The sequence below is a fragment of the Coffea arabica genome, chromosome 3e (assembly GCF_036785885.1).
Source record: "Coffea arabica cultivar ET-39 chromosome 3e, Coffea Arabica ET-39 HiFi, whole genome shotgun sequence".
Taxonomy (NCBI): domain Eukaryota; kingdom Viridiplantae; phylum Streptophyta; class Magnoliopsida; order Gentianales; family Rubiaceae; genus Coffea; species Coffea arabica.
The window spans coordinates 5,535,956-5,562,302 of NC_092315.1; the positions used below are offsets into that span (position 1 = coordinate 5,535,956).

The 26,347-nt window shown below is 35.7% G+C and overlaps 3 protein-coding genes across 14 annotated transcripts; all 3 read right to left on the minus strand.

Moving 5' to 3' along the window:
* Positions 1–419: 419 nt before the first annotated feature.
* LOC113736776 (probable inactive histone-lysine N-methyltransferase SUVR2) lies at positions 420–10,235 on the minus strand. Of its 10 annotated transcripts, none has more exons than XM_027263877.2 (12): positions 10,080–10,235; positions 7,733–7,971; positions 7,035–7,491; positions 6,871–6,936; positions 6,192–6,263; positions 5,805–5,900; positions 4,197–5,395; positions 3,782–4,044; positions 3,227–3,293; positions 3,063–3,113; positions 2,591–2,687; positions 420–777 (listed from the first exon to the last, which is right to left on the minus strand). In XM_027263877.2, the coding sequence occupies exons 2-12, from the start codon at positions 7,913–7,915 to the stop codon at positions 758–760; spliced, it is 2,571 nt and encodes an 856-aa protein (XP_027119678.1). In that variant the 5' UTR covers positions 7,916–7,971; positions 10,080–10,235; the 3' UTR covers positions 420–757. The 10 variants fall into 10 exon arrangements, with proteins under 10 accessions (XP_027119678.1, XP_071940662.1, XP_071940663.1 ...); XM_072084561.1 differs by lacking the exon at positions 10,080–10,235 and adding an exon at positions 9,835–10,028; XM_072084562.1 differs by lacking the exon at positions 10,080–10,235 and adding an exon at positions 9,722–9,772.
* Positions 10,236–11,134: 899 nt separating this feature from the next.
* Positions 11,135–15,325, minus strand: LOC113736221 (uncharacterized). Of its 3 annotated transcripts, none has more exons than XM_027263092.2 (4): positions 14,787–15,325; positions 14,548–14,630; positions 11,804–13,630; positions 11,135–11,538 (listed from the first exon to the last, which is right to left on the minus strand). In XM_027263092.2, the coding sequence occupies exons 3-4, from the start codon at positions 13,496–13,498 to the stop codon at positions 11,374–11,376; spliced, it is 1,860 nt and encodes a 619-aa protein (XP_027118893.1). In that variant the 5' UTR covers positions 13,499–13,630; positions 14,548–14,630; positions 14,787–15,325; the 3' UTR covers positions 11,135–11,373. The 3 variants fall into 3 exon arrangements, with proteins under 3 accessions (XP_027118893.1, XP_027118894.1, XP_071940664.1); XM_027263093.2 differs by having other exon boundaries at positions 14,783–15,325; XM_072084563.1 differs by lacking the exons at positions 14,548–14,630; positions 14,787–15,325 and adding an exon at positions 13,853–14,472.
* Positions 15,326–22,164: 6,839 nt separating this feature from the next.
* On the minus strand, positions 22,165–25,910 carry LOC113736253 (uncharacterized). Its single transcript, XM_027263140.2, has 5 exons — positions 25,586–25,910; positions 23,485–24,276; positions 23,088–23,273; positions 22,598–22,726; positions 22,165–22,361 (listed from the first exon to the last, which is right to left on the minus strand). Exons 1-5 carry the CDS (start codon positions 25,625–25,627, stop codon positions 22,248–22,250), a joined length of 1,263 nt encoding a protein of 420 aa, XP_027118941.2. The 5' UTR covers positions 25,628–25,910; the 3' UTR covers positions 22,165–22,247.
* Positions 25,911–26,347: the final 437 nt, after the last annotated feature.

The following is a 26,347-nucleotide window of genomic DNA, read 5'->3' on the forward strand; positions in this document are numbered from 1 at the left end:
CCCTCTCCCGACCAGCACCACAACCACATCCCTCTTTTCTTCTCTCCCCCTCCACGACACCATCTCCCTCCTCTTCCTTCTCTTTCCCCCTTCCTCATCCTCTTCCCCCTCTTCCTCCCCTCTCTCTCTCTTTCTCTCCCTTAATTTCCCGCTACCGCCCTCCTCTCTCCCACCCCTCCTGCTACCTCTCCCCCTTCTCCATTGACCAGATTTGGTCCCTTAAATTTTGGTGTAAATTTCAACTGATCAACTCCTTTAACTAAGTCATTGATTACGCTAAAAGCATAGTACAAATTTTACACCAAATATAGTAAGAAATACGCAAACGATTTGAATTGGATAGAACTCCCCGCGTGTGAGGCCCTAATCCGTTATTTGATAGCTACAACTAATGTAAAATAATGCTCAGACAAAAGATCTTGACAAAAAGGACAAATGTATTGTACATAACTGTATGCGCCCTTAAACCAATAAACTTTAGCAACTGAAACCATATGTGTTTGTACAGAGTCATAGAGTGCTGTACTCTCAACATGGAAATTCTTTTAATCAACCAATTCTGTACTACGCACGCCAACTACATCCGTTATCCCTTGCCACTGTTGAGAATTTGACAGAAGTATGACTAAGTATGGTGCATAACACTACATGCAATTGATCTCTTAATTAGCATAGACCACCTTAAAAACAAGCAAAAAAGATTGCAACACAGCATATCGAAGCATGGACACCCTTTTCCAGCTTCATTCTCTGAGAATTATCCGCGGGATCTAACACCTAATGAGAGAGACAATGAGTGAGTGAGTCAGTCAGTCAGTCATACAAAGAAAGTACCATAAAATTGAAGAGTTGGATTAGCTCTACGGAAAACATTTAAGTAGAAGGCCGGAAAGGCTCTTTTAACTGATGGGAAAAAACCCAGGTGAGGTAACCAGTAACTTAAACTGATGCAACTATCAGTTCAGTTGTTGCCAGAAATATATACTGATAAGAAATCTATTGGTACTATGTTGGAATCAGACAAGAGAAAGAAGAATGGTTGAGCATTCTGGCAGTATTACTTGCCGGTAAATAGAGCCAAAAATCAAGATGAGTAATGCATTAAAAGTGTGTTTGCATTCTGCAGTTCAATTTGAGCAGTTCATGCAATTACTGAATTCCTCATATTTCTACAACTAACTGATCCAACAACGAAAAGAAATAATATATGAAAGTTACACTGCATAACAATTAAAACATTATAACACAACTTCTAATGACTTGTTATTAACTAGTAAAGTGAACTTGTAATCTAAGACTAGTACCATTGTCGTGTAATAACATTTACAAGTGTCTACATTAAGAACAGTTTAAGGCTCAGAACTTGTTTCAAACATGACTTTTGAGTCTTTAACTAATAGTAATACTTCGGAACAGTTTAAGTCGGCTTTTTCAAACTTTTAACAGGATACAAAGCCATATAAGAAAAGAAGATTTACATTTGCTTTCCTAGAAAACCAAATAGTGTCTCAGTTTGGTTTGGTTAGTACAGCTTTATTACTAAACAAACAAGACAATTAGTTTTCTCAAATAAATTCACAGGAAGCTGAACTTCACCAACGCTGCTATAACATGAAGGTTTTAAGCTTAATGAATTTCTAACTATTAAATAACAAAAATAATAGGAAGATTTTCTGCTTAAGAGTTTTCTGGTCACAGCACCTTGCATGATTAATGGAACAGTTAGCACGGAAAAGCAAACCATTTTGCATGAACTGTAACAGAGACAACAAGATCAAACAATTCCACAAAACATAGATGGAAAATTAAGTGATCGTATCTTGTTTACCAAAATCAGGTTGAATTCAAAGTCAGGTGCTCAGAGCTCACTAAGTCACTCTAGCAACCCTTGTAAGTTTAGCACCTGATTCTCATAGGTCAAAAGGAACAAAAGTTCCCATCCTTACCTATAAAGACATCATATAACCCAACAACAACATTGACTTTCTGATGTTCACTTGCAGCCACAATCTTCACAGTTTAAATGGTGAGACTAAAAATTCTGAAAATAGGCTGTGGTTCTACTACTGGAGACGTCATTTATAGAGAATAGAGGATAAAGCATACCCTCATAGCTAACAAACAACTATACAGCTTTCTGTAGAAAAAATTTGTAGATCAAATGCCAAGCTGAAATCTGCTGAAGTTTGTCACATACGAAAAAACTGGAAAATTTGATCTAAGCCACATCATTTATCCATACAAAGAGCTAATACATTAAGGCACACGTGCTTATTACAGTCTCTTCCTACAGTTTCTACTCAAGTCCCTAAACGAAATATTTCATTTGATTCTATAAAAGACACTATCTCACATATTATCTTCATGATGCCCGAAGGACATTGAAATAACTTTTCAGTTTTCCTTCCAAAGCAATAAAAATCTGGCACCAACTCATCTCTTGCTTTTATTATGTGAACCTACTGAAGAGAGCAATTGTTGTTAAAATCCCAAAATATCATTCAGGTAATTGTAACCTCTAAACGACCACTACTACGTGTCAACCTGCTGAAGCATATAAAGATGACAAGAGATGAGAAGGCACACCTACTTTTCAAAGATTTCTTGTCTCGGCAGAATTGACTACCGCAGCCACACTTGAAAGCCTTCACTGGATGAGTATGATCACTGAAGTCAATGCCATAGTCCTGCAACACGCAAAAAAACTTGTTTCATGATTGTTGAATATGAATGTAAATGAGCATAAATGCGCTAAAACTCAAGGGCAGTTTTACGATGTGACCCATGCCAGGAAACTACTTTATAACTGAGATTTGATGAAAAATTTTACGAGAACACTCGACTCACCACTCTTTTGGGTTTTGGACTCTTCTCCATACATCTACAGTACCACTGCTTTTGAAAATTTGAACAAGATGGACAGACAAAAGGCACAAAGAACAAGATTCTGTTTCGGGACATCATTTACCCATTCCAATTGACAGGTGCCTTGCATCATTTTACCATAATAGATTCTAAGACCATCTTATGACAAAGATACAAAGTTATGGTAGCATACTTACCCACGTCAACTCTTCAAAAGCATCAACTTTCCTTGTCGTGAAAAAAGCAAGCTGCAGGTTGTAGGAAAGGAAGAGAATTCTGGCTGTTAACTCCCTCGAATATACCATATTTAGGCATATATTCAAAGAGAAAATGTTTCAAGACAAAGCTACATAAACTATACATGGTAATAGTGATGATCTGGAGTCTCCACTTCAACTGGAATCTCAACCAAGTTTGCATCGTCACATCTAAACAAAAGAAAGAAATATAAATACTGCTACACACAGATAGGCAAAAATATAAAAGAGACTCAGCCTCATAAGACTAAACCAGAGAATTAGCTTAAAGCCTCCAGAACTAACTAGATGCAGACCATCAATACATTCAAGATAGTGGAAAAACAATCAAAGACAAACTTTAAAACAAGAAAGTTGCACTAGGGTCCTGCTGTTGAAAATTAGTCTCATATCTTTTATCTTCCAACAGTGCAACCTATGCTGACCAAACATTGATAAGAGTATCAACTTGGATGTGGACCTAAACACTTTATTCCGTTTTAATCATTAAAAGTTTTAATATACTTTGTCATAGTAAAGGAACCAAGGAATATAAGGTTTATCAATTAAACCAAGAAAGCTAAATTTACTACAACTCAGAGAAAACAAAGATCCTTTGACAGAGACTATTAGTACAACAGAAGCATTGCCAGAAACACTTAAGCCCTTATATAGTATACCTGTGATTGACAAATCTAGCAACATTTCCATAAAAGGTAGCGTCCAAACAAAGGGCTTCCTCATCCTTCAGGACTCCTTCGGTACACCAGTCCGCATCTAGCAGCACAGGATATGTGTGCTTCTTTCCAGTGTGTTGTGAATTTCGGTCAAAAAGTTCCATGTTGGTCACTATTTCTCCCACATACTCACAAATAAAGGCACCTTTAGGCAAGTCCTCAAGGGTTCTAAGACCCCATCCTTTTCCTTCGGGTGTCATAAACACCTGAACATAGGAAGCGTTGATATCTCAATCACCAATAAAAGCATAATCATGATCTAGATTAAATAACATACATAACACAGTGGATGACAATATGCAGCACAAGTTTTATATCAGCATAACAGTGAGACTGTTATGTCATTAACATGTCTAACCTGCAATTTGCATGTTATGCCTCGCTGAACAACGCGATTGCCACAATCCTTAATACAACCACATTTATACCAGCACTCTTTTATAAACTTCCTGACAAGATGGCCCTTGCATTTGCCAGATAAGTTTTTATCTTTGGACCTTTCTAGTGGACACTCTTGACAGTAGAAAAGATTTTTCTGCTGGGGACTCCGATTCATCAACATACAGTCTTCAAGAAACTTTTCTTTAACAATACCCCCTGGCATGTAAGCAAACTCACCACCAGTTTCACCAGCACAAGCACAAGGGATTTTGGAAGATAAACAATCTCCAAAGCAATTGGAACAGCAATTCTCATCAGATATACGAGCAAGAAGAAATTTAACATACGCACTTTGATAAGTGATGTTTCTGGGAATGTACTTAAAAATAGGCTGATGCTCATTGTTAATTTCATTTATCAATGAAATCTCCAAATTCTCTTCCCCTCTTGTAATATCATCAATATAATAAGCAGAACTGAGCATGTCATTAGAAAAATGTTGCGTCTGAACAATCACCATACTGGTTGAAGTTGAAGATTTTTGGTCTCCAAGTGCTAGACTGTTTTTGTTCCGTTCACTGAAGGACCCCTGCATGGTTAAATCTATCTTGCAGCGGCTTAAGTTAAAACAATTCAAACTTTGAAACTTTGGAATCTTGGGTGGAGCTTCATTTAGGCTTTGAAACTCTACAGACCCCAGTGAAATATTCGGCGCAACGCAAAAACCAACTTGATGACTGACATTCCTATTTAAAACATCTTGAGTATCTAAAATTCTAGGAGCAACTGGATTGGCATGTGCATCAGCAGAACTTACTCCATCATCAAGAGTGGTGTTGGTCCCCACTGCTAAAAAGCCCTCACATATATCTTTCATCAGATTCATCACAGAGAAACCAGATTGATTGATTCTGTATGATTTATGAAGCTTTTCCTCCATCCGCCTAAAGAGGGCATCTAAACTTGGAATACAAAAATTTGATGGAAGGGAAGATTCATAGATTATAGAAAGTTTAACCTCCCCGCTGGAAGAAGAAGCAATGTCTATTTGTGAAGAGGTTGAGGATTTATTTTCCTCTTTTGTTGCAACTGAACATTCATATTCCAGACGATTTCCTTGAGGAAGAGAATCCTTTCCACTTGAAGATTCATCTTCATAACATAGAGAGAATGCAGCTAAAAAGAGTACAGATAAAGCATACATCAAAAAGCACCACATTACTAAATCACTAAAGTGAAAATATCAGATTATCACAAGTAACTTAAATTGACTCAAGAACAGTATGTACTGGGTTAATGAGGGAGAACCTTTCCATTTCACATTCCAAAATAAGGTTATGCTTGGAAAAGGAAGCCAACATGCAATCATGCTGTAAATAGCATATCATTGTGCAAGTACATGTGTGTCATATTATGCAACTCAGGAGTTCCACTTAGAGAATGCTCCTTCTTGGAGTTGTGGGATGTTAATTCTCAAACATAACTTGCATAAAAAGTCAACAATGTACCTCATTATTTTGAGACTATAAAATAAGGCTAATAAAATGACATATAAATTCTGCCTCAAAAGGAAACAATTTCTTACATGGATCTTCCATGTCAAGATCAATCAGTTCAAGTGATGTTGAAAAAGGTTCTTTTGCATTAGAAGAATCACCTTGAGTCAACAATTCCACATTATCTGGACATGGAGACAAAGTAAAATCAATTTATACAAAAGGATACAAGTAGAGAAGATTAGAGGCAATGAAAGATAAATCAGGTGTTAATGACATTCATTGTACATAGAGCAGTTATCTTTGCTGTTCACATATTTCCAGGAAACTTGCACAAAATTTGAGATTCTCTTTCTTCGCAAAGTGAAAATTCTTACACTTATCTTATTATCTCTCTTTCATCCTGACAATTCTCTTCCTTACCTATTTACTTGTCTTAAATTCTTGTCTGCCTCAAATAGGAAATATTATCTTACTTGTATCTTCCATGTCGAGATCAATAACTTCAAGGGATGTTGAAATATGTACTTTTGCATTAGAAGAATCACCTTGAGTCAACAACTTCACATTATCAGGACGTGGACACAAGATAAAGTCAATTTACACAAAAAGACACAATTAGAGAAGATTACATGCAATGAAAGATACATCAAGTGTTTAGTGACATTGGACATATAGCAGTTATCTTACTGCTCATATACTGCCAGGGGAAATGGTAAAATCAATTTACACAGAAGGATACAAGTAGAGGAGATTAGAGGCAATGAAATATGAATCAGGTGTTTAATGACATTCATTGGACATAGAGCAGTTATCTTTACTGTTATCATATTTCCTGGAGAAATATGACAAAAAATTTGAGATGAACAGTCTTACACTTTTCTTAGTATCTCTCTTTAAACCTAACATTTATCTTCCTTACCTATTTACTATTTCTAAGTTCTCATTTTCTCCCTTTCCACTTAATATGTCACTTTCCCCATTAATTTTATTCCTTGCATGTTTGTCTGCCAGAGAATCAAGGATGCCTACTTTTAAGCAACTAGTGCATGCAGAGGAACTCTATGCACTCCTGAAGTGTTTCATACCTTATGCATTCAGTCAAAGCTTTCTATTTTAATATATGTCCAAGTAACTTAAGGCAGGAAGAAATACCAGGAAGAACTACAGAGAGAGGAACCTCAAGCTCTGATAGGTCATCAGGCAACAGCTCTTTTTTACCTGGAATAATGGAATAATTTTCCATAAGCATATTTGTCTGGTTAAAAGATTACTATCATGTAAAACACTGTTCTCTCCCTAGGAAACAGTATGCTTGCCTGTTTCATCTACCATTCTGGGAACGATTGAACAGGAGGTGTAAGTATCACAATTCTCATTAAGTTGTGTTCCTGGTGAGAGCAAATCAGACTCGTTGGTTTTATCATGAGCCGACACATGAATTTTCTTTTTTGGTTTTGATCCTGAAGAAGAATTTGGAGTAGTGGTTTTCACTTCTCTTCGATAATGTGGCACCGGAGACAGGACCTTGGCTTCTGTTTCATTATCAAAGAGATGAACATGAACCGACTCAATCATCTTTTCCTTCCCATTAGATTCAGGAATTACATATTCAACATGATGAACTGGCTTATCCATAGTTCCTTTAAAACTTGGGCTGGAATCACCAGGAGAAGACAAAGCTTGAACAGCTTGACTTCTCAATCTTGACTTTTTCAATGGTGGCTCATCCTCTTCTGGCTCATCTACTAAGTGGAATTTCTGCTGTTCCCTTTCCTGTCTCGAGAATAAAACCATTAATAATAAGCATAAATATCATAGCTTATGGTATGTCAACTTTGGATGGATGTACCAGAAGTACATAGATTGCACATCCAAAACTTAGTTAATTGGCAAAATTTTTTCTCCTCAACTGATACAAGGGGTTGAGCAAATATATGACAACTATGTGGACAACCTGATATAACAAGCACTCAAGTTATCAAAGGATTTGTAAATGCAATAAAGACGGTTAAACCTTGCATTCCTCACTCTCAAGAATAGCATCCACCAGAACAGTATAGTTCTGATCCTCAATATGCTGCCAATTTTGGTTATACACGTCCAAAAGACTCTTTAATACAGGTTTTACAATATGCTGAGGATAACCGAGAGCTCTCATAGCCTTGTAAGCCTTTGCAAACTTAGGATTTGGCGCCATAAGTTTGTAATTCTGGATTTCTACATTGACCGCAGAAAAGGCTCTAGTTTCCAGCCCTACAACAAATGTCAAGCTTCAAAAGCTACACAAACAATACAAGCAACACTTCGGTTGGATGCAACTAAAGGATTTGCATCCAAGGACTAATGCAAAAGAAAATAATAATAGCACAATTACAATTTACAATCAAAGTGATGATTCTGAACATAGTTAATAAGACAGAAAAGCAAAAAAGTAACGGTACTAAGCTGAGTAATAAACAGGTTAAGAATTAGAACAATTAGAAGACTAACAATGACAGTGGAAGTGGAGTGCTATATTATATTTCCCTTGGCACATTGAACTGCTAGCAGCCTTACTATCGACCCAAACCCAAACCATGAACACCACAACTCCAGTTACAATCAGAGAAAGTTATGATCCACCTCTGATCTAAACCAGAAATCCATGGTTAGGAAAATTTAAATCTCTTACAACAAATATAAATTTTAATCTTCCTAAAAGCATAAGTGCCAACCTCGTCCAAATTGACACTTCAGCTCCAGAAAATCAACAAAACTAGGATAAACTATTTATTAAGAAAGGGCCACACAACTAAAATTGACGACTTCTAGCAGCTATTTTGGAACTAAAATTGACAAAATAAATATATGTAGTGATATATGGAGTCGACAAACTCTAAAAGTTGATAACATTAGCAGATTCGCCTCAAGTTACAAGTTTAATGACAATTCGACAAAGGAAACACAGAGATTGTTACATCCAAATAGTTTGGTAATGGTTGAGTTTTTCCAAACATGAACAAACCAATGTCAAAATAGAGCATGAAGTTCACTACACGATCCCCTCCCTTGACTATCATCTTTATGCGACTCCTATTTAACTCTGCTGGCTATAAGATCAGCGATTCAGCTAGCAATTTTTAATGTCTTTTAGCCAGAGTTCGTAAAGCTTCAGTTTTTTCTTTCAAATAAAATTACTAATCAAAGTGAATCAATTTATTTTTTTATCTGGTTAACTAAGGATATACACATCTCATCAAGTTGTGCCCACTCATATAGCATAATTCAGCAATGAACCTATTCAGGTGTCAGCTGCACAATCAGCCAGTTAGCAACAAGAAAAATGACAAAATACTAGAGATATTCAACATATCTGGTTCCAATTGACCTCTGGTTCAACTATTAATTATTCTATTTAATAGGACTGCAATCTAGTCAAGTTAAGCTACCGCCATTTTTTATGCTGCTTAGTACATATTCGAAACTGGAGCTCAAACGGTCCTGTAACTCAATTTAAAGAACACTTTTACTCTAACTCGAACTAGTCAAGCGTCACCACAATAACTACAAGAACTAAATAATTTCGACTAATTTTTTTTTCTCCCTTGTATTATTTCATGACAGGAAGCATACCTTTAGAACCCACCAACAGAATAAATGAATAAACAAAAACTACCTCATTTTGAAGAAGCATTTTTACCAAATCTACAAAATTGAACGAGACACTCCCAAAAAAGGAAAAAGTTAAGGATAGAAATCAACTTAAACGAAACGACCCATTTTCTTTGTGACATAAACGAAAAGAAAACATTAAAAAAGGATACAAGTTAACTAAAAGAAAAAACCCTTTTTTATAAGAGAAAAGGAAAATGACCCAAAGAGTTTGCCAAAATAAATAGCACGTTAAAAATCCCAAAAGGAAGAAATATTCAAAAACCAAAAACCCAGTAAAATTCTACGATCAAATTTCCTTTTACTAAACCCTTCGACCGAAAAAACCCATCAATAATATTTATAGAGTTACCATTTTTACATGCCAGTTTTATGAAAACAGGGGGGTAGTGTACCAGGATTACTTAAGAATATGGGTTTGACTTGCCCATTTTAAATAATCATTTCTAAGCATAAAATACTCACTGATAATATAAAGAAAAATCAAGCAATTTCTTGTAGAAAACAGAGCCCGCACTACGAGTTATCCATTTTTGTCCAGGTTTTAGCTCAATGGTTGATAATAGAGTTCAACAAGAAGTAGCACTGATTAGTTCAAGGGCCTAAAGCAGACTCTAAAACCCTAAATCTGAGATTTTGACTATACATTTTGCACAAATCACAAGTAAAAAACATTAATATTATAGGATGAAGGAGGGATAGGAGCTTACCCCACTTGGAGTTGAGGTGAGAGACTTTTCTTTGAAGTCAAGAAAATTGGAGAGAAAAGAAGAGAAGAGATAAACAAGAATATGAATAGACTTGTGTAAGATCTTAAATTTATATTACAAAGGTAGAGATGTATTACTAAATCTACATCTTGTACAAGTTTTAATGTTATCGGTACAAGTTACGCATTTAATTTATGCGACGTAAAGATGTATGATTTTTTTTTTTTAATAAAATATCATACTTTCATTAAAAGTTGCATTGAACAATATTACTATTTCAAGTGACGCACAATGAATGGCTAATTTGTTTTTCAGTTAGGCAAAAGCAATAAGATGTTCTTTTAACTATAAAATAAAATTTTGTTAATTTTAAAATTTATTTGTGGACTCATTCCTTGTACATTTTAGTACTTTCTAGGGTAATGTTGAATTCAGATTCAGAATTGGAGATGTTTTAGAGAAATTGAATGTTTTATTAGATGGTAATGTAAATTCCAAATTCAATTTGTAGATGTTGTAGAGAAATTGGATGTTTGACTACAGATGCAAAGTGATTTGCAGGGACAATTCTAAGCTTTGTAGTTTAATTTTTCAACTTAAGTTTACACGACCCCTGATCTTTGAATTGGCCATTTGTCTTTAATTCTCCGATCGTGTCAAAATTGAATATATTAGGAACCAAATTTTGTTTTTGTCAAAGTTCGGGGACCACTATGATCAAATTGAAACTTGAGAGACCAAATTTATTTTCTTTCAAGTTTTAGGGGACATTTCTTTTGGTGCAATGCCCAAGCTTTGGAGCACTCCCCTTCCCCTTGTAATGCCCAAACATAAATCTTTTGACAACAAACCCATAAAAGTGGTAGACAACCATTCAAATTTATGTGTACAAACCATTGGCCCTTAGCTACAAACTGTGTTTTGTCAACTCACCAGAAAACTTGGAAGCACTCAGAAATTTCATATCCATTTGGTAGTAAAAGCAAAACATGTGGAGATCATAGCATAACAGACCACAACTAGAGCAAGTACTTACCTACAGAATTGTTAAAACATATCAAGAATTCTGTTTCCCTTTCTTTTTTTTTTCCTGTTGGCAGCAGCAGATAGTTTAGATACAGTTTGAGTTTAGTAGCCTCAACTACAAATACAGCAGGACAGCACAAAAGCCAGAACCATGACAATCAAACTTGGTACCTCAACATTATGTATATTATGTTAGCTACAAACTACGAACTTTGATATGATTTGAGAGATGGAACTACATTAATCCTGAATCCTGAATTATGTGGTTTCAACTCCTGTACAATTTGGGTCGAAGCGAAGGACTATTACTATGAATAATTGCTGCAGCAATTGAGAAAGACTGGAGGGCTGACAGAGTCGACCGGAAATGAATATAGTATAAGCCATCATGAATGTTTGTCATTTTCATGATAGGTGAAATTTGCCGGGAACCCTGCAAAATTCAAAGGGGAAAAAGTTATCCTGATTCTTCATCTGTGAACGCATGGCTGTGTTGCAGGAAGTTTCCTTCCTTTTCATTTCTCCTTGACCAATTAGGCTTAGTAAAGCAAAAGAAAGCATCTGTCTGAGTTCCTCATGGAAGAATGATATGAGTTCTGCTTAGATAGGCATGAGCCATTGGCGGAACTAAAATTTTTGAATAATACAAATGGGATAAAAGAAAGACAACCAGAGAACGAGGAAGAAACTTGGCATACCTCTACAAAGAAGTCAACTGTCTTGCACTCTCCAGAATTATCTGAATGGGGCAGATTCTCAATTCTGTTTGTTCTTGTACTGATTACAGTGAGCGGGCACCCGATATCCCAACCTCCGCATTCACAATGCCCACCGGAGTGCCATCTCTCCAAGAGGCTTGATGGCCCGCCTTTCCTGGCTCTTGGTCCACCGTGAAAACCTGCTGGAACTAGAATATTCATGCTTGTTGAGCATTCTCCACCATCTCGTTGGCCACGTTCTGAAATTGATGAATTTTCTGAAACTGCATCAGTCTGGATGTTGCCAGATTTCCTCAGAAATTTCAAACCCCAACCACCAATTTCTGGCTCCTTAGGTTTGTGAGGTATATGGTCCTTCACAACTATGGCAGCCAACTCAAGATTTGGTGGAATGTCATTTTCCAGAAGATTGGCCGGACTCTGATCAAAATTGTCACATAGATCATCAGAAGACTCCCAGGATGTGTCTTCAAGGATAATACTCGTTCCCCATAACTTTGAAGACGTTCTTTGCTTACGAGACTGGCTTGTCCTGAAAACATCTGCTACCTTCTTTGTCAGCCCTTTGTTCTTTTTAAGAACACTAACTGAGGTTTGGGTCTCTTGCATCCAACTTTCACTGGAACCAAACAAAACAAATTGTGTCTCCATGATTTCTGAATTCCTGGGGCACAATGTTATTGAAGTAGACACTTTCATCTTAGCAACAAGATCTAACTCTCTATCCCGAATATTCAGGTCTCTCTTGGGACCTGATTTTAAATGAAATGAGTAAATATAGTCGAGAGACTTGTCCTCTGGTGACTGGATCTTCAGTAAGTTGGCAGCATAAACCTCCCCTTGATCATCCACAGAGAAAAGATAATTGGGGCATCCATCCTTCCACGTGCACTGCAGCATTCCTTGGAAAATAGCAGCTGATGCAGAGAAAGAAGACTGATCAGAGCTGGTAGAATTTGTGCTTGATACAGAAGCCAGTCTCTTGTGCACTGGCTCAGATCCATATTCATTGTCTCCAAGCACCACGTCCTTCAGTTTATTAGGCTTACTGGTATTGAATTTAACAGGAGAGCTAATAAAATCAGAAGCAACTGCTTCTTTGATGTCCACTAGACCTCTTCCTCCATTGCTGGCATTAGAATCGAGGGCTCCCAACTGATGAAGCAACGGGCTCCTCAAAATGTTTATCATGCTCTTGCTGGCAGAGATTGTGCCCAGAATCCTTTCTCCTGCAGAACTTATTGCAACACTATCTGTTAAAAGAGCCAATGGATGTTCAATAACTAACCTAGCCATATCATATGCACGTCTACTACTAATTCCTCTTGAACTTAAGTCATTGTGAAAGACCCCAATAGACGAAAAATTGCATGAAAATACTCCAAACGCACTGATATGCATCCATTCCAGACAGCGACGAAGGTATTTTTCATCAAAAGTTATAATGTGCTTCGGAATTGCATTATCTAGACCATAGAGCTTTTGGAAGAACCACTGCCTACTGCAACTATTTCTTCCCGATATGCTTAGAACAACTATGTGGTCAGACTCTTTCTTTGGCAGGAAATCTTCAGACAAAGTAATCCCTTCTGCTGAGTCTCTACTCTTGCTCACAGACTGCAATGAATCTTCTTCCTCCAGGTCATCTTTCTCCAGGACATCTTTGCTTCTCATTTTCTGCTTGTAATCGAGTTGAAAACATCTACTGCGCTCAAATGTCCTAATCTAATTTCAATTTAGGTGCCAAGTTCAAGCATCAAGTGGAAAACAACTCAGCCTCAACCTTGATGATGTGCAACTGATAATCTGGAAATCAAGTAGCACCACATGATTATTTTATGAAGTGCCAAAATTAATTTAAGAAATGAGTAGAGGATGGATACAAATTTTTTATGCTGTAACTAGCATCAGCTATCAAATTAGAGAAAAGGAAGGACAAAGAGCATAATTTTGTCAAAGCCAAGAAAGCTGCAATCTCTTTTTATGATTCAACCCTCAAGAAATTTTGGTACAAGAGCTAGTGTATACTTCTGATTCAGAAATAGAGGGCTAATTGCCCAACGGTCAACCTTGATTTCAACAGAAAATACCTAGCAAATTAGGTAAAAACATCATTGAAATGTCAGAACTCTTTCACAAGGTCAGAACAAATGCAGTATAAAATTGAAATAAAAGACTAGAAAGCAAAGGCAAAACTTGTAATAGATCCGGGTATCAAGAACCAACTCAGGACAATCAAAAAACACATCAACCAGAACAAAGGAACCACAAGTCCAGTATGAGAAACAAGCAAAAGTAGAAACAATAAACAGACCTCAATAAAACAAACGTAAACTGAAAGTTATACAACTAAAATGAAGATATATATATATATATACCTCTCCCCCCAAACAACAAAAACAAAACAGACAGTTAAGAGGTTGGGGGTGGTTGGTGATATTTAGAGCTATACAGAACGTATAAAAGAATTGCAATTGCATGTAATTAATATCGGACTGCAAATATAAACAGAAAATACAACCAATCGAAGGAGCCCTATTGCTTTACTTCTTATTAAGACTCTAAACAGCAACTTCATGTTAAATATGGAGTAGCAAATTTAATTTAAGAAGCCTCAGCTTCCCACCAATCAAACATTTCTCAACCAAACACAATAAAGTTCCAAACTTTCATCAATCAACACTAATAAACAAAACAGGGATGCAAGTGTGAATCTTTCTTACCTCAGAAACTGGATTCACAAACGAAAACCCACTTCAACTCTGTTCCCACAGCAAGCTTTACCTTAGAACTTCTCCTTAAACAACTGAAAATGAAACCCATTAAAGAAAACCATTTAATACTCAGGCAAAAGCCAAACCCACAAAGCAAAAACAGGTACCCTAGCACTTGATAAATAGTACAACATTAACTTCCAAAGTCAATTTTGTACTAATGAGAAAAAGGAGAAAACTTTACCAACCAGCAAAACACATGGAAGAATAAGCTCCACCACTTTCAAGTCCTCAACTAGAAATAACTGTATTAAAGAACACAATTCTAGAACCAAAAAGTTTCAACTTTGAAGTGCTACATTAATAGATAAAGAGTGAGAATAAAGAGAGCAGATGGGATGGGATGGGAAAAGTAAGAAGAAGCTAAAACCAAGATTAACTGTACTGGTTTATGGTTGATGTAAGCCACGTTTTGGGATTTAGAAAAAATTGGACCTCAATCATCAAAACATCAAATTCTGGTGCTACATGGGTGGGTCCTACATCAAATGCCAATATCTTGAAATTTTCTTGCTTCTCCAGTCAAAAGTTGAAAACACCTATTGGTAAATTTCACAGACAAAGAGACACGGATATGGACACAGGCCATATGCGTTATGTGGTGAAAGACTTTGGCATACCATATAGCTGCAAAAAAGAAAAAACAAAGGAAAGAGAAATAGTGAAAAAAGTATAGATGAATACAAAGTAAAAAGGTAACAAGAAAGAAAAGGTGTTAAGAGCTTTTTGAAAACTATTTCCTCTGGCAATCCGAAAAAGCATTTGTAGCTAGATTATTCTTATATATACCTGGAGTTTTGTTTACATGCTTTTCGATACACAGTTTAAAGATTTACTTTAGAAATTCTCAATGAAAATTTTATAAACTGTTGTTTAGTGGGCTTTAGTTAATATACTCAATGTACACCTAAATTAGTATATAAAGGCTTAAACTCGCCTCTATTGCTTACCTTAGAGTTAAATGCATTTCTTATTTAATTTCACTTTCACAAAAAACTAACACCTACACCTCTTTTGACAGTGTCCATTGAACACTCATTAGACAAACATAAAATTCATTGTCACGTAAAAATGTAAAATATTTTTTTGACATATTTTTCAATTACTGCTAATATCACATCATCAGATTTCTATAATTTATTTTTCTACACAAACTGGACAGCTCTAATCCGAAGGAGCTCCAAATTTTTCTTTGGGAGAGAGGGGAGCGTGCTACTCTGCATCTTCTTCGAGTGGAGAAAGTGGGAGGAAAGATATGGGAATTGTATTACGTGACATGAGCTGGTGAGCATGATAGCAACTGCACTCTTTCGTGCACACAACTAAGGCCTCTGAGGAAATCACCGAAGCACAAAACAAGGAGCCATCCTTCAGACAGAGAGCCCAACCGAATGAAAACAGACACACAGAAAAGGTTTAACACAAAAAACAGGACCCCAGAAAAGACATAATAGGCTGACTCTCTGATTCTTTTCTTTCCTTTACCCGGATATTCATTATCTTTTTTTTTTTTTGCTCTTTATTAGTGCCCTATTTTAATACTACATCAAAAAGCTGAAGTTGACCTTCAAATAGCCTTTTCGATAAAGGAGGAAAAAACACTGAGAAATGGGGATGCCAAAAATGTCATTTTCCACCAATAGTAGATGCCTTATTTCAAATGATATAATACCGTGTAGTTCTTAAAACGACAAAACTGCTCCTTTTTAAGTCCAAATTTGCATTCCGACTCCATGAAATTTTGTCCAAAAATTGCTGTAAGAATAACCTGTTTGAATTGCGTTTTTCGTGAATATTCTTTGTACACAATTTTCAATCACTTTTTATCTTATATACATCAAAAGCTCGTCAGAAAATGCAATCCAAAATAGACTTTTGTGGCTTGGGGTATTAACAGCAGCCACATTTTATGTATGCAAAGATTTGGTACAGGGGATGATGTTGGGAGAATCAAGGACAATAATAATAATTTATGTTTTGGGGGGTGGTAATTAATTAATTTATGGAGCACAAGTAATAGAGAGTTAAAGCTGTCATGTTCTTTTTCTTTTGACCGATGTTTTTAACTGTTATGTGCGGCGGGAATGCACGAGATATTTGAAATCATATGTATGTATGGCATAGGTTGCAATAAATATTTGAGTCCAATAATACGTCCTGTATGTTACTCCCACCTCTATCATTCCAAGTGCAAACAAATCCTGGTCATGCACAGTCAGCTGTTCTGACACGTTTTTTTGTGGTACTTTTTTGAAACAATTGTTTGAATTTTGTTTTTTCTTGGAGAAGGCAATACAAATTTGAATTTGAAGTAATAAATGAAGAAATTTGTAACGTCTAAGATATGCATAGAGCTTTCTTTTTTTTATTTTTTTTTTGAATTTGATCTAAAGCAATATAGTGTGAAAAATTTGCAGTTTTAATACTAAATATTTGGAGTATTGGCAGTTTTAGTCCTTAAAATCTGGACAAAAGCAAATCCAATTTTAAATGTTTTAATTTATAAGTACATTTATTCCAACTGGCTGGTTTTAACAAATTGTTATCGGAATTTGATCATGTAGGCAGCTAAATTTTGAAAATTAATTAAAAAAAAGAAAAAAATGTTTATAACTCATCATCTGTAATTACAGGGTACTAATTACTCACATACAGAATAGTCGTGTAGCTAAAAAGTAAAGACTAATTACTTAGCTTGCGACTAATTAGTTCTCTATAATTGCAAATTATGGCCACCAATATTTTTTCCTTTTTTCTAATTTTTGTTGTGATCAAATTTCGATAATCAATTAATTGGACTAAATGTGCTTGGAAATTGCTAAAATCAATTAATTGGACTAATTTTGATAATAATTAATTGGACTAATTTCGATCATAATTTGCTAAAATCAATTAATTGGACTAAATGTATTTGAAAATTGAAACATTTATGACTAAATTTGCTTTTGTCCAAGCATTTGTTATCAAAACTACAATTTTCTGATTGTAGTATATATTAATGTGTTCTCTTGAAGTTTTATTTCTTCGAAGAAAGGGGATTTTCTTTAGAAATACAATGAACCATAAAATGATGTGTTTGAACGTTTGTTGGAAAAAAATAAAATGATGTGTTTGAAAGATGCAAATGAAAGCGATCGAAGTGAAGTGACTTCAAAAATGCGACAACACCTAATGTAATTTATTTCTTTTGTTTTTTTTCTTTTAAAAGTCAACAAGATGTAGAAGTCTATAGCATCATTGGAATCATGGCCTACCATTATTTTTAATAGGTTATTTCGATGGATATAAACTACTATCTTTCGGTCACTATTAGAGAGAGGTCCACAGGAATCGGCCATTATTAACCCCTTGAAACTTTTCTGAAGAAAGAAAGAAACCTTTAAATTTTGTATCCATCTGTTTTTATACTCTTTACGAAGAAGAAGAAGAAGTCAATTTCTTTAATTATAGTAATAGTTTATTTATCTTTTTACAAGCAAAGAATCCTGAGATGCTTATTTTGAGCGAATATAATCGAGAAACAGACAGTACAAGCTTACGTTTTAATCACTACTAATAATGAGAGAATAAGTATTGGATTCTTGATAATGGGATTTTTCCAAATACACAAAGCTCTATTTGGATTGTAAATTATTTGAGATATTTTTACTGTAGTACTTTTTGTGATGTGATGTATGTGAGATAAAAAGGTAATTGGAAAGATAAAAAGGTGTGTTGGAAATTGTAATGATGATGTAAGCAAATAAATTTTGGCTAATAATTCTCTATCCAAACAAACCCGATTTAATTAACAAAAAAAAAAAGAAATCGAAAGAACTATTATTGCTAATTTAACTAAGTGAGTTGGTTGCAAATTAATTTATGGTATATTTTCACTAATAGTTATTTTTCCACAATTTATGGTAGTGATGCTGAACTTATTACTACTTTAGCCAAGGCAGAAGAATTCATGACCAGTTGACTAAAATCATCGTCTTGTTGATACCCATCCATCCCTGGTCCATGAACATATCTTCAGTGATCTGCTCAGTTGAAAGTCATCATGTGATGGTTCAATTAGCCCAAAATGCTGAAACATGTCATTTTCAGTAACTCAGTGGACCAAATTTTTCTCTGAAACCCACCATGTGAAGCTCATTAATCCTTCAAATAATCCATTGACTTTATGTGATTTGAGTCCCATCCTTGCATCCACTGTTTAACATTGCAAATTTAAGAAGCTGTCTGCTTCTCTTGAATGCTTTCCAAGTTCCTCAGGTGCCTCATTTTCATCCTTCTGCCTTTTTCTATACCACACGTTTACTAGTACTAATTTTCGATGAAGGGTCTGTCTAACGGGTGTTTTAACAAGCACTTAGAGAAATTTCCATGTTAGTTTTTTGGAAATTTAAAGTTGAAAATGTGTGTTTACTTAATAATTTTTGCATAGGTTAGGTGCACCAGTGCAATCTAATTTTAATTTAAAATTGAATTTTAATACTTGCGCAAGCAGCATTGTCCATGTTGAAATGTGCAATCTATATTTTCACTAATAGTTATTTTTCCACAATTTATGGTAGTGATGCTGAACTTATTACTACTTTAGCCAAGGCAGAAGAATTCATGACCAGTTGACTAAAATCATCGTCTTGTTGATACCCATCCATCCCTGGTCCATGAACATATCTTCAGTGATCTGCTCAGTTGAAAGTCATCATGTGATGGTTCAATTAGCCCAAAATGCTGAAACATGTCATTTTCAGTAACTCAGTGGACCAAATTTTTCTCTGAAACCCACCATGTGAAGCTCATTAATCCTTCAAATAATCCATTGACTTTATGTGATTTGAGTCCCATCCTTGCATCCACTGTTTAACATTGCAAATTTAAGAAGCTGTCTGCTTCTCTTGAATGCTTTCCAAGTTCCTCAGGTGCCTCATTTTCATCCTTCTGCCTTTTTCTATACCACACGTTTACTAGTACTAATTTTCGATGAAGGGTCTGTCTAACGGGTGTTTTAACAAGCACTTAGAGAAATTTCCATGTTAGTTTTTTGGAAATTTAAAGTTGAAAATGTGTGTTTACTTAATAATTTTTGCATAGGTTAGGTGCACCAGTGCAATCTAATTTTAATTTAAAATTGAATTTTAATACTTGCGCAAGCAGCATTGTCCATGTTGAAATGTCTTGAATCAGATCTTCGACCTCCGCTGAGCTTACGGTATATATTAAATATCGTATCCATTTTCGTTTGGGTCTCGGTTTTTGGGCCTAATTTTTGGGTCCAATCCGTTTTGGTTATTTGGTTGTATATATATACCTTATATCCATTCTGTATAAAATATCGGATACATTCCGAACCCTAATAAAAATCTGATTTCCCCCAAATTTGTTCTTGCTTGTTCTTGTTTGTTCTTCCGTTCTGCTGCATCTGTTTTAACAGTCCATTTATGGTTGCTGATACGTACATTGTCTGTGCACGTAAGCTTAATCCATCTTTTTTATATATAATAGAATTTTCTCCGACGGCTGTCAGATATGTATACATTTTTTCTTCCTATTAAATTATCATTTGAGTACACCAACTTATTAAATTACCATGGTCAAATAGACACTTATGAATGCACCACCTATTTTATACCTAATTAAATTACCATTTCAGGGCACCAATTTATTGGGGTTAGTGGTAACTGTTTCATAGATTCAAAAGTTTTCAAATCTTCAATTCTGGGATCCCAACAGTCTTGGATTTGGACAATTCAAGTCTCCATCGGCTGAATGCTTGAATTTTACTTTAACATTTGATTGGTTGGGACAGACATTTGTTTCCTGATTTTGCTGTCTAAGCAACAACCCCAAGAAAAAAATGAACATAAATCTTTGTTGTTTTGTTAGATAAAGTCAAACAATTTCATTTGTATTATATGATTAGTCAGACAAATATTCCTACCTCTCATAGAATTTTCAATATCACGGGCTAGGATTAGGTTTTGAAATCATTCCAGAGAAGACTAAACTAAAAAATTCTGCAGCACCATTTTACATGGAGTAACGCTTTTGAGCCTGAGGTAACTTTTTGATTAAGCTACTTTAATCTTGTCAATTTAAAGATAATACGCGCTTTCTTTTGTGAAAATGTCATTTTCTTTAGCCATAAAATCTGGGATTTGAAAAGTGCATTTCTTGAATGCAACCAACATTTGATTTTGACCAGGACCAGGGCCTTTTTTGAGTTTAAGGGACAATAATTTTCTAATGATATTAGCTTTGAGTCTTTTGACAAGTAATTAAGTAGACTAATCATAGGTAGCTTTCTTGATTCATGATTCCAGCACTAAATCTGGCACAGAAGAAAAGTCTGGTCTAATCTAACAGGGCCTTTTCTATTTCTGCTGTTTTATGAGAATTCCTAAGTTGAACTCTAGAGAAAGGATTTTAACCCGTATGTGAATTGTGAAGCCCTGATTGTGTTTAAGGTTTAGGTATCAAGGGGCATGCTGCAGGGCTTCCAAAACATTCTGTAACATTCCAGTTCCTCTCATTTGGCAAGAATGGAAGACAATCAGAAAGAAATTTCAGCAGATACAAAAGAAAAAAAGGACAACCCAACATGGTGTTGAAAAAGAAGTTGCTGCAATTTGGCTATGAAATTTGACTCCATTGTTCAAAAGGATGATGCTTTTGTTTTGGATTTAAACGTGACCTAAATGCTGAGTTACCTATTCAAAACCTTGCAACAAATCATCTATGTCCAGTTCACATCATTTCAAGAAAATAAAGCAGGATAGGCAAATAGGGCAGACCAAGAGAAGGTAGAGTTACTATGGAAGGGACTGTTGAACAAGAAATGGCCAATTGGTGCTGAAGTTTGTGACCCAGGTGGCCAATCCTTGTGATAGTCCTGTGGAACCTAATCATTATTCAGTAACACTAGCCCAATCCAGAAAGCAAAAGACCTGAGCTAGAAATATTTTCCTTTTGGATTGCATGTTTTGATATATAGTTGTTTGCAAAAAAAAAAAACACTGGTCCTTCAACCCAAAAAAAAGTAGTCCAACTCTTGGTATTTTCTTTATCTATTTGCCTTGCAATGATTTAAAATGCACTAAGACGGTTCATTGCTGCTGGTGACCTCAAGGCATGTAGCAGAAATGTCCTTACAATTTAGGCATACTTTGGCCCAGAGATACGTATTCTTGTCAAATTCTATCAGATATCATTGGATGAAGTGGTTGGGAATCAGGACTCCTGAGAAGCATAGATGGAAATATTTAACTTTCAAAAAAAAAAAAAAACCTAGAACATTATATTGCTGCATGAATCTTTATACAACTCTGATCTCGATTTTAACAAATAAAAATGACTGTCAAGATGCACGATGCTTGTGGCTACAACATGTATCAATTGATTACAAAGATAACATATTGTTAAACTTGTAGTTCCCGCAAATGATTAGCTTGAGATTTGCGTAGGACTGATGACTTGTAATATATGTATATATATACAAAAACTCCTCTCTGTTATTTGATACTATGTAGTAGTTATGACTTAGTGATATACTAACCATATGGACCCAATATGTTCATCTTCTATCTCTATCTTACGATTAATGACTCCTGCTGATGAAAGAAAGGCCTCTGCAAAATTGTTGAAAGGAAGGCTGCACAAAATTAAAGCTGTTCAACTCCAAGATGGAGAGGATTGCATTTGAAAGAGTTCACGCCACTGATATGTGCAAAAATATCTGAGGAATCAACCATATCATCTTCATCTTTCACGACCACCTATAAGCCGAAAAATGAAACTTTTGTTAGGCATAATGAAGTATACATTCCAGTTTATATGACAATGAAAGGGGTAAAAAAAACCGTGAACAGGCATTTTGGGATCTGGTGATTGGAAAAAAGGAGACAGAAGCTGGTGGATTAGGTAAAGGAAGGACGATCACATCTCTTGATTGTTCATGATGGTGTTCATGTCAGTGATGAAATTGATAGGTGAAGAGAAAATTTAAACTCACATCCTCATCTGTGTCCTCTTCTTGGTTGCTAATGCTACAAGCAGTTCTATTCATCTCCAGCTCATCATTTTTTGCAAACCTTCCCCTAACACGAGGCCTGCTGTCTGCCAGTGTTTTGCGGCATGCATACTGCACATTGGCTTTCAATATTAGTACACCACATATTATTCAGGCATGAAATTCAGTATGCTCCAAAAGAAAGTTGGTGGACATATATATTTTTGTAGCTTGAGTGTTCGTTATATTAGCAGACAAATGAATCTTCTACATATGGCTGCATGAATTAATAGCAAAGAAGGTGATGATGCCTATTTAACGGATACCTTCTGCAGTTGTATATGTAATAACGCTGAGGATGCAGCAGAAGCTGACATATGAGAACTCAACTACGAAGACTCTCCTCTATTGACAAGGAAGGATGCATAATCCGAATCTCTTGATTGATGACAAAAAAATATACATGCATATTGTTAAATGTGATTGTATGCACCTTGATTTTTTTGCTGAAGTTCCTTTCATTTCTCTTCTTCATATACCGATGTATCTTTTCTCTCCTTTCTTCAACAGTGAGCTTGCCCACCTTGAAAGTTGGATCATCTAGATTTGATATCTCTGATGCCAAGGGAGTAGAATTTCCAGCTCCATTAACAAACTGTTGACTCTCATTACTAATTGCCTGGTAAAAGGAATATGATTGGTGAATGCGAATTACAGATAAATCACTCTTTGGTGCTCAGAAAGAAATAACATCCATATATATGTATACACATATCATGTGAAAGTACTAATAGTAAATCTTCTTGTATCCCATGAGTTTGGGAGGAGAATTAACAGTCTAGTACTTACCAATTTCTTCAATATGTAGGATGTTTATGTAAGAAGATTACCTGAAGCTCAGTGCTGCAGTTATAAACTCGGGGCATGGCATCTGGGCAAAAAATTCCACCATTTTCTCCCTGGAATTCTAATTCCTGAGGTGGCAATTCAGTGCCAAGGAAAAGGCAACCTCCAGAGAAAATTCCTGGATTTTCTGCTGCTAATGCAGCATTGAGAGTCCCTGGCAGGTATGGTCCAATAGTAGGATCAAGTAGAGAACAAGAAGGCGAAGAAGTACTCAAGCGCATGTAAGGTGGCATGGCAGACAAGCATTCCTCTTCATAAACAGGAGGCATCGGAGGCGCCATAAGTGGGACAGCAGGGGGTTCTCCAGGATACTGAGCAAGTGATCCATCAGCCACGTCTGTCACTGAACTTCGAGCATTCAAGGAAGAGTAATCGAACTGGTCTAGTTGGTTATGGACGTACTGAGGAATGTTATATGCTGTAGAATTACCGAAGTCTATGGAAACAGAGATGTCATTTTCAATATCATCTGTGGAGTCAAAGATTACAGATAGATTACTATTGTTGTTAGTTGTGGTTGTGGTCATGGTGGAGGTCATGGTGGAGGTCACGGTATGAGTTGTGGTGGCAGTCTCGGGTGGTTCATCTTTAACTAGTAAGTTGTTAGTGTATCTGTTCATGTCAGGAGTAAGGGAAAGATTTGTAGAATAGGAAGAGTGCTCTTCATAGCAACAGTTTGAGTTGGAAGCAACTTCAGAATTTTGTAGAGTCTCTGGAAATAATTCAGACTCACAGAAGTCGAAAATCTGAGCATTAATGGGGCTTGAAATTTCTTCCTGCACAAGAGAAACAACAATTAATCCATCGACTTTAACACGGCGTTCTTCTTACAATTAATTCAAGCAATAAGTTTTTCCCCTAAATTTCATCAAGCAAAGACAGATTCTTGAAAGGAGGAGGAACTTCTTGGTGATCAATGTCTAGCAAAACACCAAGATGTAGGTGGGCTTTATACTCCATGTGACCTGTGGGGACTGTTATACTATGAAAACAGATGTTTAGTGGCAATGGTAAAGAGGGAAGCTGGTGGCACTTGAACTTAGTGCAAAATAGAGAAACTGTCAAATCTGGGGAAACAAAAGGAACCTCAAGGCACTAATAGTCTCCTGTGTCGTGCATGTGCAGTGCTGCCAATAAATTCTATATTCAGTCTAACTAAATTAAAGTTGTCAAAACTAGAAACCTTAAGCAATAGTGAGTGTACCAAAAAAGCTATATTCCATCAAAATCCAAAAAGATAACGGAAGTTGCGATTAAGATGGATCATGACAAGCATTAGACGAAGTGCTTTAGGAAAATGACAATTTGCTGAGCAAACTTGGAATGCAAGACTGAAATCATCTTCTCAAAGAAGATTTGAGAATGCAAACTTTATTGACTCACTATTAAGTTGCAGAAAAGGATCATGAGCTGCATATATATATATATATATATATATATATATATATATGCCCTTTTGAATTTGATGCTTATGTAAGTTCAACATCAGAAGAACTAGAACAGTAGAACCAAGGTCCATAGTGGCGAAGTGCGTTTGAAAATGTGAACAGGCGTAGCTAAAAGTAAGCTAATATATTCCCTTTGGCACGACAGAAAGAGCCTCAACTTTCCATTGATAGCTAAAGGATCAAGATTCAAAGTGAAAGTAATGGAAAAGAAGATTATGTCTAATTGAGAAAAGAAATCTGCATCAAAAAGTGAAAAGAGAGAAGATTAAAGAAATGAAAGAACTACAGAACAACATCCTGCAATCTGTGCGTTGAATAGATTGCAGAGTCATTAATTGTGTAAAAAAAAGAGTAACCATTTGAAGAGAAATCAAAGCTATTGAAACTTTTTCACACTTCAATCATTTAAATCAGATTCATTACCAGAACCCCTGAGGATCAGATTTAAAAGTTCCCATGGATGCACGAGTGACTCTTCTATATATCACATGTAGAACAATAACAACGTCTATCTACAATAAATAAGAAGAGGAAACTGCATGCACGATCAAATCCCAGTAAAAATTTCATCATTTTGCAGCTCATCGTAGACATGATAAAGAGAGAAAGGGCTTTTCAGAGTCTAAGAGATTATTACAAGGGGAAGCTGTTCTTGATGGTGAACCATGTCCTGCAACATTGTTCTATATCTTCCGCAAAATTACGTTGCTGCTGCCGCAAAGTGAAAACAATTCCAAATCCTCCTCAAGAGCTCGATGATTTTTCTTTTTCTTCCCTAACAAACAAATCTCGAGCACCAAAAAAAATAGCCCTGATCAAATTTCTTCACCCTTAGCCCAAATTGCATGGCTGAAAAAACACTGAAGGAACACAAAATTTTCCACCCCACAAAAAATTTAATACATTAAGTATATATTTTCTAATTTTTTTTTTCAAGGAGGAAGAGTGAGAAATTTTTAGAGAAATGAAGAAGAAAGGACGTCCAGCATGGGATGGAAAAGATGAAAGTTGTTAAGGTGGTGTAAATTTGAGAACAAAGTTAGTTATATAAGGTTTGTGGGAACTCCGGACATCGAGTCAAACCGAGGTTGTCGTCAGGCCGCACATTGACCTATGTCTCCGTGGCATTGTTTAGTAAACCCATTCATCTGCTGACACATGCACTCCTGTCCAAACTGATTTTTCTCTTTCCAGAGAAAATAGTTTATATCTCCCTATTATATCTAACTAACTAGCACTGGAACTTTCTTTTTGAAGAGAGAAGGGTAGATTGCTACTTTTCATAGTTTTTACAGAAAAATGTAACGTAGCGATGATTTGATTTGATACATATGAGATAAAAAAGTGATTAAAAAATATGTTCACGAAAAACATAAATTTTTTTTTACAAAAAATTACG

Coding starts and splice junctions, on each gene's coding strand:
- LOC113736221 (XM_027263092.2), bottom strand. CDS start 13,498: ATGAGAAGCAAAGATGTCCTGGAGAAAGATGACCTGGAGGAAGAAGAT. Junction 11,539..11,803: donor CAGTTGACTTCTTTGTAGAG/GTATGCCAAGTT, acceptor TGAATTTTGCAG/GGTTCCCGGCAAATTTCACC.
- LOC113736776 (XM_027263875.2), bottom strand. CDS start 9,391: ATGCTTCTTCAAAATGAGGTAGTTTTTGTTTATTCATTTATTCTGTTG. Junction 7,492..7,732: donor TTGAGAGTGAGGAATGCAAG/GTTTAACCGTCT, acceptor TTCTCGAGACAG/GAAAGGGAACAGCAGAAATT. Junction 4,045..4,196: donor GCATAACATGCAAATTGCAG/GTTAGACATGTT, acceptor TCCTATGTTCAG/GTGTTTATGACACCCGAAGG.
- LOC113736253 (XM_027263140.2), bottom strand. CDS start 25,627: ATGTTGCAGGACATGGTTCACCATCAAGAACAGCTTCCCCTT. Junction 24,277..25,585: donor ATCAAGAACAGCTTCCCCTT/GTAATAATCTCT, acceptor TCTCTTGTGCAG/GAAGAAATTTCAAGCCCCAT. Junction 22,362..22,597: donor AAGAGGACACAGATGAGGAT/GTGAGTTTAAAT, acceptor TTCGGCTTATAG/GTGGTCGTGAAAGATGAAGA.